The sequence below is a fragment of the Dermacentor variabilis genome, chromosome 6 (assembly GCF_050947875.1).
Source record: "Dermacentor variabilis isolate Ectoservices chromosome 6, ASM5094787v1, whole genome shotgun sequence".
NCBI lineage: Eukaryota > Metazoa > Arthropoda > Arachnida > Ixodida > Ixodidae > Dermacentor > Dermacentor variabilis.
The window spans coordinates 193,897,727-193,913,842 of NC_134573.1; the positions used below are offsets into that span (position 1 = coordinate 193,897,727).

The 16,116-nt window shown below is 44.0% G+C and overlaps 1 protein-coding gene across 1 annotated transcript; it reads right to left on the reverse strand.

The window, feature by feature from the left end:
- Positions 1–1,244: 1,244 nt before the first annotated feature.
- Dlish (Dachs ligand with SH3s) lies at positions 1,245–16,033 on the reverse strand. The gene is made up of 3 exons (XM_075697246.1): positions 15,630–16,033; positions 6,617–7,348; positions 1,245–1,772 (listed from the first exon to the last, which is right to left on the reverse strand). The coding sequence occupies exons 1-3, from the start codon at positions 15,676–15,678 to the stop codon at positions 1,459–1,461; spliced, it is 1,095 nt and encodes a 364-aa protein (XP_075553361.1). The 5' UTR covers positions 15,679–16,033; the 3' UTR covers positions 1,245–1,458.
- Positions 16,034–16,116: the final 83 nt, after the last annotated feature.

Here is a 16,116-nt window from a genome sequence, read left to right on the forward strand (position 1 = left end):
ACAATATATGCACCGTGTATGCCTGCCTATTTGGTATTGCCACCTTGTCCGTTAACCCAACCACGGCCTCAGAGATTGGGCGGTGCACAAAAGCACAAGCTGTCCGATCTCTGAGGCCATGGCCCAACTTTCTTGATTCCCAATTGGAAAGCCATGGGGTGCCACATGTACGTGCCAGAAAGAAAAAGAATGTTTCAAGTGTACTTATATTCAAAAAAAAAAAAGCCTGTTGATTAGTAATGAGGATGACAAAAATTGTCTTGGACAGAGAGATTCGCATTTTAAAGAAAAGAACACACACAAACTAGGTACCCGCCGTGGTTGCTCAGTGGCTATGGTGCTAGGCTGCTGAGCACAAGCTCGCAGGATCGAATCCCAGCCACGGCGGCCGCATTTTGATGGGGGCGAAATGTGAAAACACTCGTGTACTTAGATTTAGGTGCACATTAAAGAACCCCGGGTGGTCAAAATTTCCGCAGTCCTCCACTATGGCCTGCCTCATAATTAATCGGAAAGTGGTTTTGGCACGTAAAGCCCCATAATTTAATTTTTTTTGTTAATCTAGGTTCCTCGAACTGTCAAAAAGCAGGTGGCTCTCTTTAGCATGGTGTACTCAGGCTTCACAGCCTTTGCCGTTTGCCAAGTAATGGTAAAACAGAGTATAGGTGAAAACCTCAGTGGCGTCTCGACAAGTGCAGCATAAGTTTGCCACTTCGCAATAAGGCACACATACTTGTTTGTTTCATTTCTAGGCAAAAAGGAAGGCAGCAAAAGTTTAGATATTCTAAGTTACACAAAATGAGTATTGTTTAAATGGCTTTGGCTTACTACTAAACAGGAGTAATACAAGATCACTTTGTCTACATAGCTAGAGTCTTCATACCATGAGGCATTTTCATAGAGAGCTGTACAATTGTCATAAATGGCTCGTTAGAATTGTGACATTGAAAGTTTATGGTACCAGTTTTTCTAATACTGCATTCATGCAGTGCACTGAATCAATGTGGCATCCTAATTGGATAAGGCCCACTGGCAATAAATTCTGCTGCAAGCAGATGCAGATTCCTGCAAGATGCAGTTCAGTGTGAATCCAGCTCTGTTAGCATGGCAATGTTTTACCACAGAATAAAAATTATAAATTTACAATATATGGTGCCTTCAATGTGCTAGCTAAATGTGTTTTCTTTCCAAAACATTAAATGCATTCAACACACAGCTGAAAGTGATACAAAGTGATACATCGATGAAGTGTAAACAGTGCATGGGGTTTATTCAGAAAGCACGAAAAAAAAAAAAAAAACCAGGAGGGCACAAGCATTGTCCCTCACTGTAACCAGTCCCAACTAGAGACATAATTTTTTGAGCCCTTACCTTCTGTGCATTCATTCTTCTTGCTTCCTTTCTGAAGACTTTACTGCTTATGTTCTGGACTTTATGAACTGTCCCTGAGTACAAGGATCACAATGAGGTCATGGCAGGAGGTCGAGCATAAGCCTTCGGGATGAACCCATATTTGTGCACCTTTGGTGCATAGGCCCATAGCCACCCTTCCACTGTTTGATTAGAGAGGTCAGCATAGACCCAGTCACCGCGGCGCACAGTCAAGTCATCAGGTGCTTGAGCCTTGTAGTCATAAAGCATCACCAGCTCACTGCCGTGGAAGCGCAGCTCTTCAGTGGCAGCTGCAGTGCTCGACACATTGCCGTGATGACCACTGGTAGAGACGGCATTGCTGCCTGGCTGCATGGCACCATGGACAGTTCCTTGGCTCTCTATAAAGCCATCAAAAAGATCAGTTTTAGATAAACAAACAGTCTTCTTATCTGCGGAGGTAGTAGAACAACAAGCATTGCTTGTTTACTACGTTGTTTGCACAAGGCTAGAAAGTTGTCTGGAGGGATCTTAAAGTAGCACTGACACAGAAATATTGCACCATAGTTTTTGCCTTGTTAGCTGACAACCCAGTAAATTAAGCTATAAGGCCAGAAATTTATTCTAATGCACCGAATTTCGAAACACATGCTCGGTGCAGTGTGGCTTTGACATGATGCAAGAAGCAGGTTAGATCCCATATTGGAGGTGGTGATCGCATGGCAGCATGCACCACTGAGCCCCATGCTCTGATATATCATTCGGTAGACAAATGAATAAATAAAACAATAAGTGAGTAAGTAAAGATGTCAGTAAAATGTAGTTTAATTACTCAGGCCACACTGTTCTGTGAAAGCCAAGCGCATAGAGCACCCAAGGGGATAAAAAGGGAGGCAAGGTGCAAGCAATAGTAGCTGGGTGGCGTGCTTGTCTCGTGTCAAATGCAAAGGAGGAGTTGAAATGGACGGAAAGGCCAATTTAGTGGCCTAGGCTCAGATTTCAGTGACGCCATCATGTGGGGTGGCCTTTGCCCACTGTGCCGGGCTGGCTGGCACATGCGTGAATTGTCAGTGATACCATGTAGTAACCACTTGCAATTTCTGAGATGTGTAACCTGCTTTCTAATTCGGGTCATAATTGTGTAGCGCTTGGTACATGTTTTAAACCAGTCCTAGTAAATGCTGATATAATTAATGATTTGATGCATGCTAGGCAATTGATGCTTCATACTACAATTTAAAGTTATTAAATAATAAAAACAACAGGTTTTTGTATTGACACTACTTTAACAAAAAACACACTTACATGCCCTGTCTGCCTTTCTAGGTGCTGTCATGTGACAGCAAACCCTAGTGGCCAGCCCAATGTTTCATAATGCACCACTCGCTGCCTGTCACGACTTAATGCACCTCAAAGTAAATGCAGAAATGCTCTTGTCGAAAAAGAGCAAGTAGAGAAGCAAAACGCAGTCGCCACCTATGGAAAGTGCATGAAGATAATAAATAAATAGTAATAAAAAGAAAGAGCTGATAAGGCTTGCACAAGACCTGAGCTCAACCAACAGCTACGCACTGTTAGCCCCAGGTAGCCATCCCCCACCCCATGCATAAATGGCAAGCAGACCACGACATGTTTTCAAGAAGTGTGACCAGGTAACCTTTACACCTAGCTTCGTTGGAAGACATTTTCTCTAGACATATGTCATTCAGTGATTTCTATGCCTTTGTGACTGAGAAACCTGCAATCTCTGCATATTATTCCATATAGCTTGCACACCAATGTTCACTGTCATGTGGCGAAAAACGTGTGCACAACAATGCACTTCTGCAGTGGGAATTGATGGCTTGTGGATACCCTGAGTACTTCATCGACTCAGTAGGGTGTCGGTTGGCTTGCACAATACCCACCTACTCTGGACCCTCCCAAAAAACGGGCTTCCATACCATACATCCTAGGCATAAGCGAGACATTTGCATGCATTGTGCAGCCATATGGTGTGCAGGCTGCGCACATTCCCTACCGGACACTCGGACACAAGCTCATGCATCTGAAAGACCCTTTGGAAAAGGGCAAGTTCCCAGGTGTGGTGTACGTCACTTCGTGTGCGGACTGTCACAATGTCGTCTGAAAAACTGGCAAATCCAAAACAAGACTTCAACAGCACAGGATTGATGTAACGGCATGCTGCATCAAATGCCCTGGCCGAACATTGCGCGACTACGTCACATACGATTAACTGGGGAAAATCTTGTGTGATTGCCAAGGAACGAAATCATTATAAGCCTTAATCATCCAAACCACCGCGCACACTCTTAATTGCAATGAAGGGAATCTGCCATTCATGTATGCCAAGTGTCTTAATCATGTCTCGAGCTACACATAGAAAGGGCACAAGCTCTGCCGCTTGTTTCATTGTGAATAAGGCTCCCGTGGGGGAGCCAAAACGTAAATATATTTTTAAACCATTTTCGTCGGTGTCTGGATGTCTTCCTTTTAAGTATCGTTATGATCTGGCAGCGGGGGCAGTGACCTTCTAGCCTCTCCTGCACCGCTAGGACGAATCGCTTCATGAAACCAGCAATGTGTCCCCTCCAACAGACCTGCAGCAACAACGAGGCGAGACATGTTTACCAGATCGAGTGTTGTTTGATGGTTTACTGTCGCCATCCAGGACGATGGGAGCAAGAAGCCCCTGGAAAAGGGTGTTCTACACCGTTTGCTCACGGGCTCCGGTAACCGCCAGGGTCAACGAACACGTGACAATTTGAGTCGAGCACGACAATCCCTGTCTACGAAGCTCGCCTCCTTTCTTTGTGCTTGGGAAAGAAAGGTGCCAGACTGCTTATGCGCACCCTCAGTCTCAAGGCAGAGTCTTCAGTAACTTTGGACACTCTGGTTGGAGGAAGGTGTGACCACAGATTTCCCTGACCTAGAGATCTAAGGAGGACCAAAGGGATTTAAGCGGACTGCTCAAGTGTGTGTGAGAGTGCTCTGATGTGTGCTCACCAGAAAGATATAGTCTGCTGATCTGTAGATCCTGCTACGAAAATGATGTGCTGTGCTCCGTGCTCCGACCAGTGTGATACTTCTTGTTCTATGTAAATAAGTTTGCAATGCCAATGTAAATAAACCCCCTGTTCCATTCCTCATCCTCTCGACCTCGTAATCTTCATGAAAGAAACAACCATCGTCAACAAAACTAGGACGATGGCGTGGGTCTGCTTAGCCTCCATGTGATGCCCCCGTAGCGTAGGCCAGCTACCCGTTACGAGTTGCACCGGTGGCGTAGGCTAGAGGGCGACCCTCTGTTTGATTTCCCAGATGGAAACCAGCTCGTGCCAACCCCAAGTGCTCATTTGTGGCATGTCTCTTGAGCGTCTGTCGTATCACAACAATATTAACCCTTGAAGTGCCAGCAAAAATAAGAAATGCATGCAGAAAATGACAGTTTTATTTATTGCACATCTGGATAGCAAATTCTTTGCAGACTCGAAATATATCAGTTTTATTTATTGCACATCTGGATAGCAAATTCTTTGCAGACTCGAAATATATCTGGCATGAGGGTAATAAATTCACAACTTCTGTCTCAAAATATGCAAATTTAGGTGCTGGTGGTAGGTTCTGTCCATCTAAATTCATTCACTGCTGTGCCCTATCAGAACTATTGTTGTAGTCGGAGACATCAGAGTCAACAGATGTGTCTAAAGCACAGAAAACACTGCCATCACTGTCAATGCTTTCACACAGAAGCAGCACATCTCCGGAGCTTGATGACTCAATTAAATGAAAGGCACGTTTTCGTGAGGGGTGTGGCAACAGATGAGTGGCAGCCACTATTTCGAGAATCACTACCGGACAGACCTAGGGGGAACAAATTTTGTAGGCCAAAAAGGAATCTCAGCAAAACATCAAAATAGACTGAACCAGACTGGCCCATTATTGTCACTTGGAAAGGATGCCCAAGGGCACGAATGTCAAAAATTTAATTGTAAACGAGTAAAACTTGTCCACAGCACTTAAAGAGTTAAACACTATCAAGAGAGAGAATTGAAATTAGTCCATGGAACAGCATTCCTATGAAACAATGTCTGACAATGGAGGTAAATATTTGTATATAGTGAACACACACACTACAGAAACGTTGTCCATAAACAAAGAGTTCACATACAAGTTTGATGAAGAAAGGATCATTAATACAAGAACATTTGAGAGAAAGCATACATAAAGATTGAGTGAACACTTCCAATCTGAAAATCAAGAATGTGAACATATTCATTAGAAAGTTTGAAATAAGTTGTGAAGAAACATACTTTGAACAATTGAGGGCGCCAGCATGGTGCAGTATGGTGAGGCAGTTCAGTAAAGCAGGAACCGGATAAGCTACTGACTTAAAAATATGTAGTGCAATCAGGAATTCTGAAATCCATCCAGTACCATGCCACTCAGTTCACTCTTTTTAAACGCTCCAGTAATGGCACATGCATTTCTTCCATGAAACTACTCCTTAGCCTAACTGGCCTTGCATTCTAACAACAGATCATTTGTTTGTGCTTCCATTTTACACTAACTCTGATATTAAAGAGCAACTCATTGCTTGTTTATCCTACAATCATTACTATACATCTATTATGACTGTGTGTCAACATATCGTGCTCAGATATATTTTGACTCAACTTGTACCACACAATTGAAAAGGAAAAGGGGGAGGGGAGCCTATTTTGCTGCAATCGTTGACAGCAAACCCTTTAATTTAGCTATGCATGATAGCAAATGGCTTATGCCACAGGTGATGACGCATTGAAAAAATGTGCACCATGGCTACATCATGTCCCACTACTCATCCCTGCAAAGGTCCCTAGACCTTAAAAGTATTAAAAATAAGCGACATCATGAAGATTTAAAATATCAGCAGGAAAGGGCAGGCAGTCTTCAAGCAAAAGTGTAGGTTCTCTGATATTTGTACAGAAACAATATTTGCATTTGGTGTTCACTACTGCATTGTCTAACATTGGAGCAGGTTATCCCAAAACAGTCAAAAATGCTTAAATGCACACTCAATCAAAGTGCTTCCTCTTTCATGTGAATTATATCTGCCAACTGCAATTCTGCAGGCAACGAAATATAAGAGGGAGTCGCTACACTAGACGCACTCTCAGCAACATCATCTGGGAGCCCTATACTAAACTAAAAAGCGTGGCCAAATGCCATGGCTGAAAGGCATGCAAAGCAAGGAGGTGCTCACCCTGCACAGAATCGGCGACTGCTGGACACACAAATGCACTGGGCACAAATCCTTCCTGGCCGTCAGAGCGGAGCACCCAGAACCAGTCGGGGTCCTCGTGGTTCAGCACGGTCACCAGTTCACCGCGCTCTACGCTCACATCGTTCTCGTCACGTGCCACAAATGTGTACAACACCACATAGCGGCCAGCTGGGTCTTTGAAGAATGGATGCACATCGGGCAGAGCTGCTGTGCTTGAGCGGCCTGGTGCCGAGTGAACCCTAGCGCACTGCTCCTGACCACTGTTGGCGGCGACAGCAGCACCACCAAAACTTTCAGCGTCTGACTGCTGCCCGCTGTCAACAGAGTGCGTGCCTCGTGATGACGTCTGGTCTAGAAGTTCATCATCCACACCACGTGGCAGCTTTTTGTGACGCACTGTCAAGGCCAGGTCACCAAGCTGGCTGCCATAGGGAGCACAGTATGAGTGAGGGATGAAGCCTTCATGACCAGTCTCAGAAGCAATGACATACACCCAATCGTTCTCCTGGTAGAGCACATTGACGATTTGACCACGCCGCACCTCGAGCTCGTCATCTACACACGGTGTGAAATCATGCAGCACTACCACTTTGGAATCCGGTGACAAGCCATGTTCTTTCTCAATGCCCACACGCACCAGCGTTTCGATGCTGGCACTGCCTGTGATGCGGCCAATGCTCGGTGTACGTGCAGATAGTTTTTCATTGCTTTCTGTATGCAAGAGAAAAAAAGGCAGGTCTTACGATGACACAGCATATTTGGTATGTATGGCAGCACATGCTTTTTCGTTCAAGGAAAATTTGAAGCATAACTTTGTCAGAAACAAACCAACACAAAAACCCACAAACTCTTTAGTCGATAGCATGTTGACTTTGTCAGGCTCTGGACTTGGCAAAGCAGCCCAGTGCCAGCGACGCTTTTGCTCCATGCTTGTGCTGACAGGCGACTGGACTGTGTGCAGCTGCTTAACCAAAACATTGGCTGCTATAGTATTGGAGTTAGACCAAGGAATGGACCTGTTGCTAAAGAAATTTCACAATTCAGCACAGAAATTACAGGCCACATCTGTCTTTAGTCTGATCCTTTTTCAGTGTTCATTTCTGCACTAAACACTAGTAGTCCAGGCTAGTACATCAAGTGGTTTGCTGCAATTTGTGAGCCTTTAGGTGTTGGCTGACTGCAACCAACAGCTATAGATAAGCTCCTGGCTGCAATATTGTGCCTAGGACCCATGTGTATGCACACATTTCTATTTCGAAGCGGATGTCACTGTTGGCTTACTTTCTGGAACAACATAAATACAGCTACTAAGAAGTGAGGATTAGCTACCATATACAGACAAACTAATGCTACAATTCTCAAAAAGAAAGATGTTATGCTTAGGTGAAACACTACCTCTCTAAGCGAAATTCATTTATTTATTTAGTGCACAGCATTCACTATGCTCACAACATACATGTCTTCTCCAAACACCTTTTTATTTAGCAAGGTAAACATACTAAGCAATCAAATAAAGACAAAGTTGGCTGTGGTAGCCAAGGAAGAAAAGGTGTTAAGGTAAAAAAAAAAAAATGCTATGCTTAAATTCAGCTCCAGGCTGCGCCCTCCAATACTAGTGAAAAGACAGGAAATGTGTCAGTGGTTTGGTCTGCTGAGATTCGCGGCTAATGATATGCAGGCTTAAATTATTCCACTAGATCCCAGATATGAGAAGCCTACTGTGCTGCCTTTTCTAAAGCTCTACTCCCTCCCGTCAGCAACCTGTTTTCATGACTTCTCCAGATTCTTTCTTCCCAGCACATTGGCGATAGCTGCAGGCTATTTCGTCGCTATCTCAAAATTTCGAGGTAGCCATTTCTGACAGTGAAAATATGGCTCAGGTTGGCTTCACATTTATAATGTACTGTATTTCCAAACCATGCAAAATATCTGCCTGTGAATTTGACGTATATTTGAGGGTGCTGTATAATATACATCAATTTTGTCTGCTTTAAATGTCTTAATAGGTACAGTATACAGAATTGTGATATTGTTATCGATTACTGGATTACAAAGTTGTAAACTTTATACTATTTCACAGTTTTACACAATTTCTGTTAAAAAAAAAAAATTTCCTACAGTCACTGTTTCTCTTAAATGCAACGCACCTTATCAGATTCGGTGCAGTGGATGTTGAAAAAAAATTTCTACATTCCCATTTCTGGTACCTCTGCCCCTCGGAAGCTCCCATTCTTATGTCACAAGCTTCTGCAAGTGCCATCCTTATGAATATTACATCAGGCTAAAACTTGCACACTTCCATTATATGGTATCTGTATACAAATGAATATTTGATTCACTTTAAGTTCAGTACTCAACTGTTCTTTCCTTATCTTCTGCCATGCTTATGATGCTTGCTTACTCTCTCCGAACATTTTATTTTGCAAAAAGAAAGAATAAAGAGAAATTTCATTCTCATTCATTCTGAAGCAACTAAGTAACTGGAATAATCTGCCAGATGACTGTCTTTCACACTGCGGATCACCTGGATGTATGAATGTACTAAGTCATTAGGGTAGGTTTTTCTGTCCATTAAGTGACACATTTAAGCAGCCTGCTGCAACTTATTATAAGGTGTTAAAAACGTGCGTCGATACCGATTGCAGTGGCACCACTCCCCTGAATTTGTGTCACCCCGTTAAACTCTACGTAGCTAGCGCACGTGACATCGCTTGGGCGAGCTATTTGATTGGCTACTCAGGTTGCGTCATCGACAATTTTTCCAACTTTATGGTGAACAAATGTTCGTAATACTTGGAATGTTGGTTAATTTGTCCCTATAAAGGGAAAGTAACAAAGAGAATACACAATGACAATTTACCACTACACTCAAGCACTTCCGGCACACAGCAAGTGTTGTCTGCTTATGTTACAATTAGGGCTCTGTGTTTTCAGAGTATATTTTTCTTGAAATTCGGAGGGTGTTTTCCGGAGTTTATTTCTTGGCAGAAATTCTGTGTTTATCGGAGTTTATTTCTCGTAAATACCCAAGCCTCCAAAGTTCGGAGTTTAATATTGCATTATTCTGAATGCTCCAAAACTTTAGATGAAATGATATCTGAACACGAAAAACATTAGAACACACGAAACATATTTTAATTGTCTGGAAGGTTCGAATGCATAAACACATATACAAACAGAACACTACATTTGTGCATGTTACAACCTTAAAGCTTGTTGTAATAAATGCAAACATACTTTACGAGGTTGCTGCCACTGATGGAAGCGTGCTTCTTTCGATTAATGATTCTCAGCTTTGAAAATGCCCTTTCAATGTTTGCACTAGAAACAGGGAGAGCCAGAAGACTAAGCGCGCAGCGAGAAAGCACTGGCCACTCGACAGTGTGAAGTCTCCAAAACGACAGGGGTTCAACAATGTTGCTGATTAACTGTCAATGTGATTACTGTTGATGTTACTGCGAACTCACTCCCCTCCCCCTCTTTCTCTTTGTTTGCGCGGGAAGGCGGCACTCGTGAAGCCGTCATATTTCGTGTTTGACCCTCGCACCTAAAGCAGACAGTGTGCAGGGCGCGATAAGATCTTATCGCACTTGGACTTTATATGGAACATGATGCGACTCCACTTGGCCGGTCGCTCTTGTCGCGCGATTTGGGAGGTGCATTTGCAAGCAGCCGCTTGTAATTCAAGAATTTGACCGTCTGCGTCGGCGAGTTTCCATTTATTGTCTCGGCATTCCTTTGCGGCAGCAGTGGAATTTCGTTATATTGAAATCGCATACAGACACACGTCATTATATTGAGGTTCTAAATGGATGGTGTTCTATGGACAAGGGGTTATGAAAGGTTAAATAGCTTGTTATATCAAGAATTTCATTATACTAAGGTTTTAGCAGATTTCCATATGTGGCTGCTTTGCACAATAGCTGACATAAATCAAGAAGGGTGTTTGGATCCGTGTGCTTCTTCCTAGTGTTACTGTGTATGTTTATTGACAAAGTTTAATATTATTAAACAGGTTGAAGCAAGCGAAAATTTGCTTTCGAATTTCGATCATAATTGCATACTTCTGTAAGAAGCCAACTATCGTCTACTCATGTTCGGCCACGGCTACACGCGTAGGAATCAAACTTTGGCCACCCTGCTTATTGGTCTCTTAGCTGCCGGGCCTCGCTAATTTCAGCTAGTTTTGAATGCTCAACTAGCCTCTAACCATGGAAAACTTAAGGTCAGACCACACACGTTTGCCAGCACGTGCTCAATCCTGGCTGCTCCTAGTTAGTCTTGGCAGACTTCTCTTTGTACTGAGTGCTTTAATATGTGCAAGTTGGACGTGGCTACTACCCATCGGCCAAGTTGAAGAACAAAGCCGGTCCACACCATGTAGCCCGCTCAGACTGGAGTATGCTGGACCGTTCATTGGAGCATATGAGTGCGAGCATGTATTCAAGCCCTGTCGTGCACAAAGCAAACACTGCACATACCTACATACTACAGTTGCATGTAGCTGCAGTCTGCTACATAGCACATACCACGGCAGCCACGGGTTGCCACGACGAGTCCACTGGCTGAGCTGACTGCAGCTCGCTGAGGACAACTGCATTTGCCTTACATCTGGCATGTCGTATGTGCCTAAATCTGAAGTAGTAGCACCTAGGCTAACGTCCAAAATCAAATTTGAACTTTGCAGTGCAAGTCATGAAGAAGGAGCAGACGCACCGCGAAGGGCATGTTTGATTGCCAATAACTCATTGAAGTACTTCTTGTGGTAAGTATTTCTGAAATAGCTTATCATAACTTCAAATGCATTTTTATACTTCGATAAAAAGTGGTGCAGGGTCGCTTTAAGCTCTGTGCCACCAAGTGACTGCACCGTGCGACCGCCCATGTTTATGCTCAAGCTCCTTCATTGCAGTGGTAGTAGTATGGAAGGTATGGAGGGTTAACGCCTCTGCCCATCCGTCAAAACACTCAGCTTGCCTCCGTTTACCAGAATACCGGACAAGCCTGGCACTCTAACAGAATGCTAAAAAATTAAATAATGGGGTTTTACATGCCAAAACCATGATCTGATTATGAGGCATGCTGTAGTGGCGCTGTAATGTGGCCGCCGTGGCCGGTATTCAATCTCCCGCAACCTCGTAATGAGCAGCCCAACACCATAGCCACTAAGCAGCCACGGTGGGTCAGAACGCTTGCAACACACATTGCTTGGATAACTCTCTCAGGAGATCGACCGCCAGGCGGCTAGAGGGGTGGTTGGAGAGACTTTGTGTGCTGGCTCCAAGACGCAGAAAATAGATTACACGACATCACGTCATCATGCCGAGCCAGTGAAGGTGGAGCTTAGCCCCGACCTCTCGCCAAACGAGCTGAGGAGAAAAAGCATGGTTAGGGAGAAGGATAACTTTTAATCATCCACAGCTCTCTTAATACGAGACGATTCACTTAAATTGTGGCACAAATGTTTCACTGTAGCTGTACCCTCCACGTCTACATAATTTGTTCAAACCGTGTCAGCCGTCCTTTAACCATTTTTATCCCAGAAGTTCTTGTATAAAGTGCCTTTATTTAAGATTTTAGTGCTTACATTGTCCATGTATTTTCACTGGTATGGGTATATTCACTGATATGTATTATTTTTTGCAGTTTCCTTGATTTTTGGCTATTGTAGCAGTCTGTCATGTTATTATCAATGTATCATGCTTTGTATTACCCCTCCTGCTTAGGCCCTATGTACTGCAGTATTTTTATGAATAATAATAATTTAGAAAGTTATTATCTGTGCCTTGCTTTGCATCAGGTTTTCTGATTGCGTGCATATAGAGCTTTTTTTAGAGCGCAGTTCTCAGACGCACGTTCCTGCAGCGAGCGTCAGCATTGTCTTTCATTACCGCGGTAATGAACACAGCGAAGGATGAAAGCGAACGTGGAGCGCAGTGGAAGATGAAAGACGACAATAGCAAAGAGAGCGCGAGGAGGAAAGCGGAGGAGGAGTGTATGGCAAAAGTATGAGAAGCGTAGTGCCATGCAAGACGGGCTTTGTGGCGATGATTGCTATGAGATGGCACCAGAGTAGTGCAAGTCGTCTGTGTAAAAACAGCTGCATGAGCAGAGGTCTGTCTGCGGCGGCTGCTACAAATCGTGCCCACACATCACCCATGCGCCGTCTCGCAATCTCCCAATTAGCCAGGCAGTCGTGCCACATTTCACTCCGTTTGCAACATGCCCAACGAGACAAAATAAATTATATTATGGGTGCCAAAACGGTCTGGTTATGAGGCATGCTGTAATGTTAGACCATCTGAGGTTCTTTAACCTGCACCTAAATCTAAGTACATGGGTGTTTTCGCATTTCGCCGCCATCAAAATGTGGCTGCTCAAGTTTTGTATTAGCGATTCTCGTAATCGCCAGTGAATCCTTCTTTTTTTCCCTTCTTTTTCCAGATCTGGCTGAATTTATTTTTCTAATTTCATTTGTTGGGTGCCATAGGTTGTATGGATAAGTTATGCTCTGCCATGTAAGTTCGTGTAATTTCTCAAGCAGAACTGTGTGGAAGTTAATGCAACTGCCCTTGTCGTTCTTACAAAATTTAGCATTTGCTAATGTCCAATGCCGAATAATGCAAGATATTGACAAGCCGCAGATGGCAGGCAATGGAGTTCAAGAGCAGATGACAAGGCCTTCACAGCAAGGACCTCGATGACAGCAACACTGCAAGTGTGGTTAATTAAAGTTTTAAATCTAATACTCATTCCATATAGTGTGGCACTTCAGTCACTTGCGCCAGAAATAACAATGGGGCATAAGAGACCAAATTACTCTGCAAGCAATAAATATGAATTATAACTTCAGGCTGCATATCAATTTCACCAAATTTTGAGCACACCAGCATCCATGCTAACAACAAGGTTTGTCATCACACAAATTAAGCATGTTGTACCCGTCACACAGGCACTCGAAAGTCTTTTGCGCAAAAAGACTTCTCAATTAAATTAATTAAGCAAAAATGAGACATCCACCCAATCGGAGCAATTGCTACAAAGGAAACCCATATGAGTTCCTCGAAAGAAAAGCCTCGCAGTTGAAGATAACTTCGTCCTGGTCCGGGACTCGAACCCGGGAGCACCGCCTTTCCGAGGCAGCCACTATCTGAGCTAACCAGGCGGATAGCAGATGGCAGGGCGAAGTTGAATTTGTCAACAACTCAAAGCAAAGGCAAGAGTTTGACGTAATAGTTCTGCGGAAACCCGCAAGGTGGAGAGAAGTAATTAATGGCCGCCAAGCAATTAATTGGAAACCCCGCAAAGTTTACTTCTCTCTACCTAGCGGGTTTTCGCAGAACTATCTACCAATATCTGCTGTTCCCCAACACAGGGAACTAGGGAAAGGAGAAGCTATTTAAATGCATGTTTTAGGTCAAGCTAGGCAGTCTAGAAGCTGAGCCTCCAATCTGCTGAAAAGCGTCAAGGAGCTAGTGCCGAGCAGTATCGCCTGGGCCGCCTAGCCGCGTCTGGACTGCGACTTAGTAGTTAGCTTCAAAGACAAAAAGCCAAGGTCTGCAATGGAGCTTACAGCAGTTCCCCTCAAGTTAGCTCAACCTGCTTGAGGGTAGACGCCCGACCTAGACTGCCAGGAAACCCAGCCCAGCAATCGCATACACCGCAACGAAATTGGCTTGCCAGCATTCTTTGGGAAAGCTCTGCCTTCGACTCCACGCTTTATGGACTTACTACAGCTCTCCAGCCATGTGTATGCCATCATTTGCTTTCTTTTGAACTCTGCTGACGACTGTTAAGCGTGTTTTGTGTAGTGTTAATTTCTATATTTACTGTCAACTGTTCGTTGTATTTCTTTTGTAGTCACCATTGATCTAGATTAAGTGCATTTGTGTTAGTGTTCTTGCGTTTTTTGTTTCTTTTATCTTTGTCATTGTCAGCCTATACATTATATATATATATATATATATATATATATATATATATATATATATATATATATATATATATATATATATATACTTTCTTTTTCTGTCGTTGACTCTTTCGCTGTGTTCGCTTGAATACACAGAACGACCAACCGGCTTGTATACCCCGTCGACGACTTCGCGCCGACGGGGAACGGGTGACAAGCCGTGACAGTCGCACTGTACTGACGCCGAGCTCTCCGCCGACCATCGGCACATTGTCGGCGTCGGTACAACAGAGGCGCCGACACGACGGCAAAAAACGCTGTCGCCGACAGCGGTGTCCGGTCGGCCTAGCGTGAGTGAAGCATACAGGCCGATTCACAAGGCGCGATGTGGAACTGCGGCAACCTTCGGTCGCGCCCGACCCGGATCGAAATCCTCGACCGCGATTGGCTCCCTCCTGCAGCTTGCGCAAGGGAGCCAACCGCGACAGAAAAATTCGATCCCGATCGAAAGTGCGCCGTGCGACAGTGTTCCCCGACAGGGTAATGAACCATTACTAACTTCGTACCTACAGTAAAACGTATACACATGCCGGAAAAACACGTCTGTGCACCGGCCTTCACTTCTGGTCGCAAACTTTTTCCCCATACATGACATAGATATCCGACCGGTTCGGTGCAGTAAATAAACGACAATAAATGTCGTATAAATGGACTTGGATCGCTAAACTATACTATTGTGCACAACGTAATGTTTTCGATATTAGAGACCGGCTTCTGAAACATTTCTATAGAACTGTCAGCCTGTCAGGTTTACGTCAAGTTAATTAATCATATTATGCAGAACGGTGCCGATTTTTTTTGGACAGTTATTAGAAGTAAAGCACGACGCTCACTGACTGCACTCCAAAGTGCTCACTAATACATTAACTTAGACGTGAAGGAAATAAATAAATAAATAAATAGGGGTTAGAAATCAGTTACGATGCGCGAGACCTGCCAGACCGTGCGATGTGTGCCGTACCTGAAAGTCCTCTGCTATACACATTACACAGAAGAGCAAGTTTCAAGCCAGCTTCTCACCTTTCTTTCGTTTCCCTCGTCGTATTCTCACGGGGCATAGAAACGCCATGGAAAAGCAACAGGTGCGCAAACTTAGCGCACGCTCTGAAGGATAGTACCAACTCAACGATTTTCATGTAGCTCTCTCCCACCAGAAGATCTCGCCTAGCCGTGTCATTTCTGTCGACGTAACGAGAGCTTCGCTGCACGAAATGGGTTCGAGTGGGCCGCTCCGAGGAACTCTTCTTTCCGCGGTGCTTGGCCCCTATTCACGGCCCTGTTGGCCTGTTACGCTCAGCCAAATTCCTTGCCTAGTTCTACGGCTGAACGACAGGTTACGCAAAGTGCGTTCCACGCTATCTCTGTGCAGAAAATGAGAATAATAAGATAATAAATGAAATACCGATGCTTCTCTTTCTTTTGCTGTGGCACCTTCCCTCTCTCAAAATTACAGTCGATTTAGTATCGCATGCACAAGATGTGAATAACTAAGCTGTTTATTAAAAAA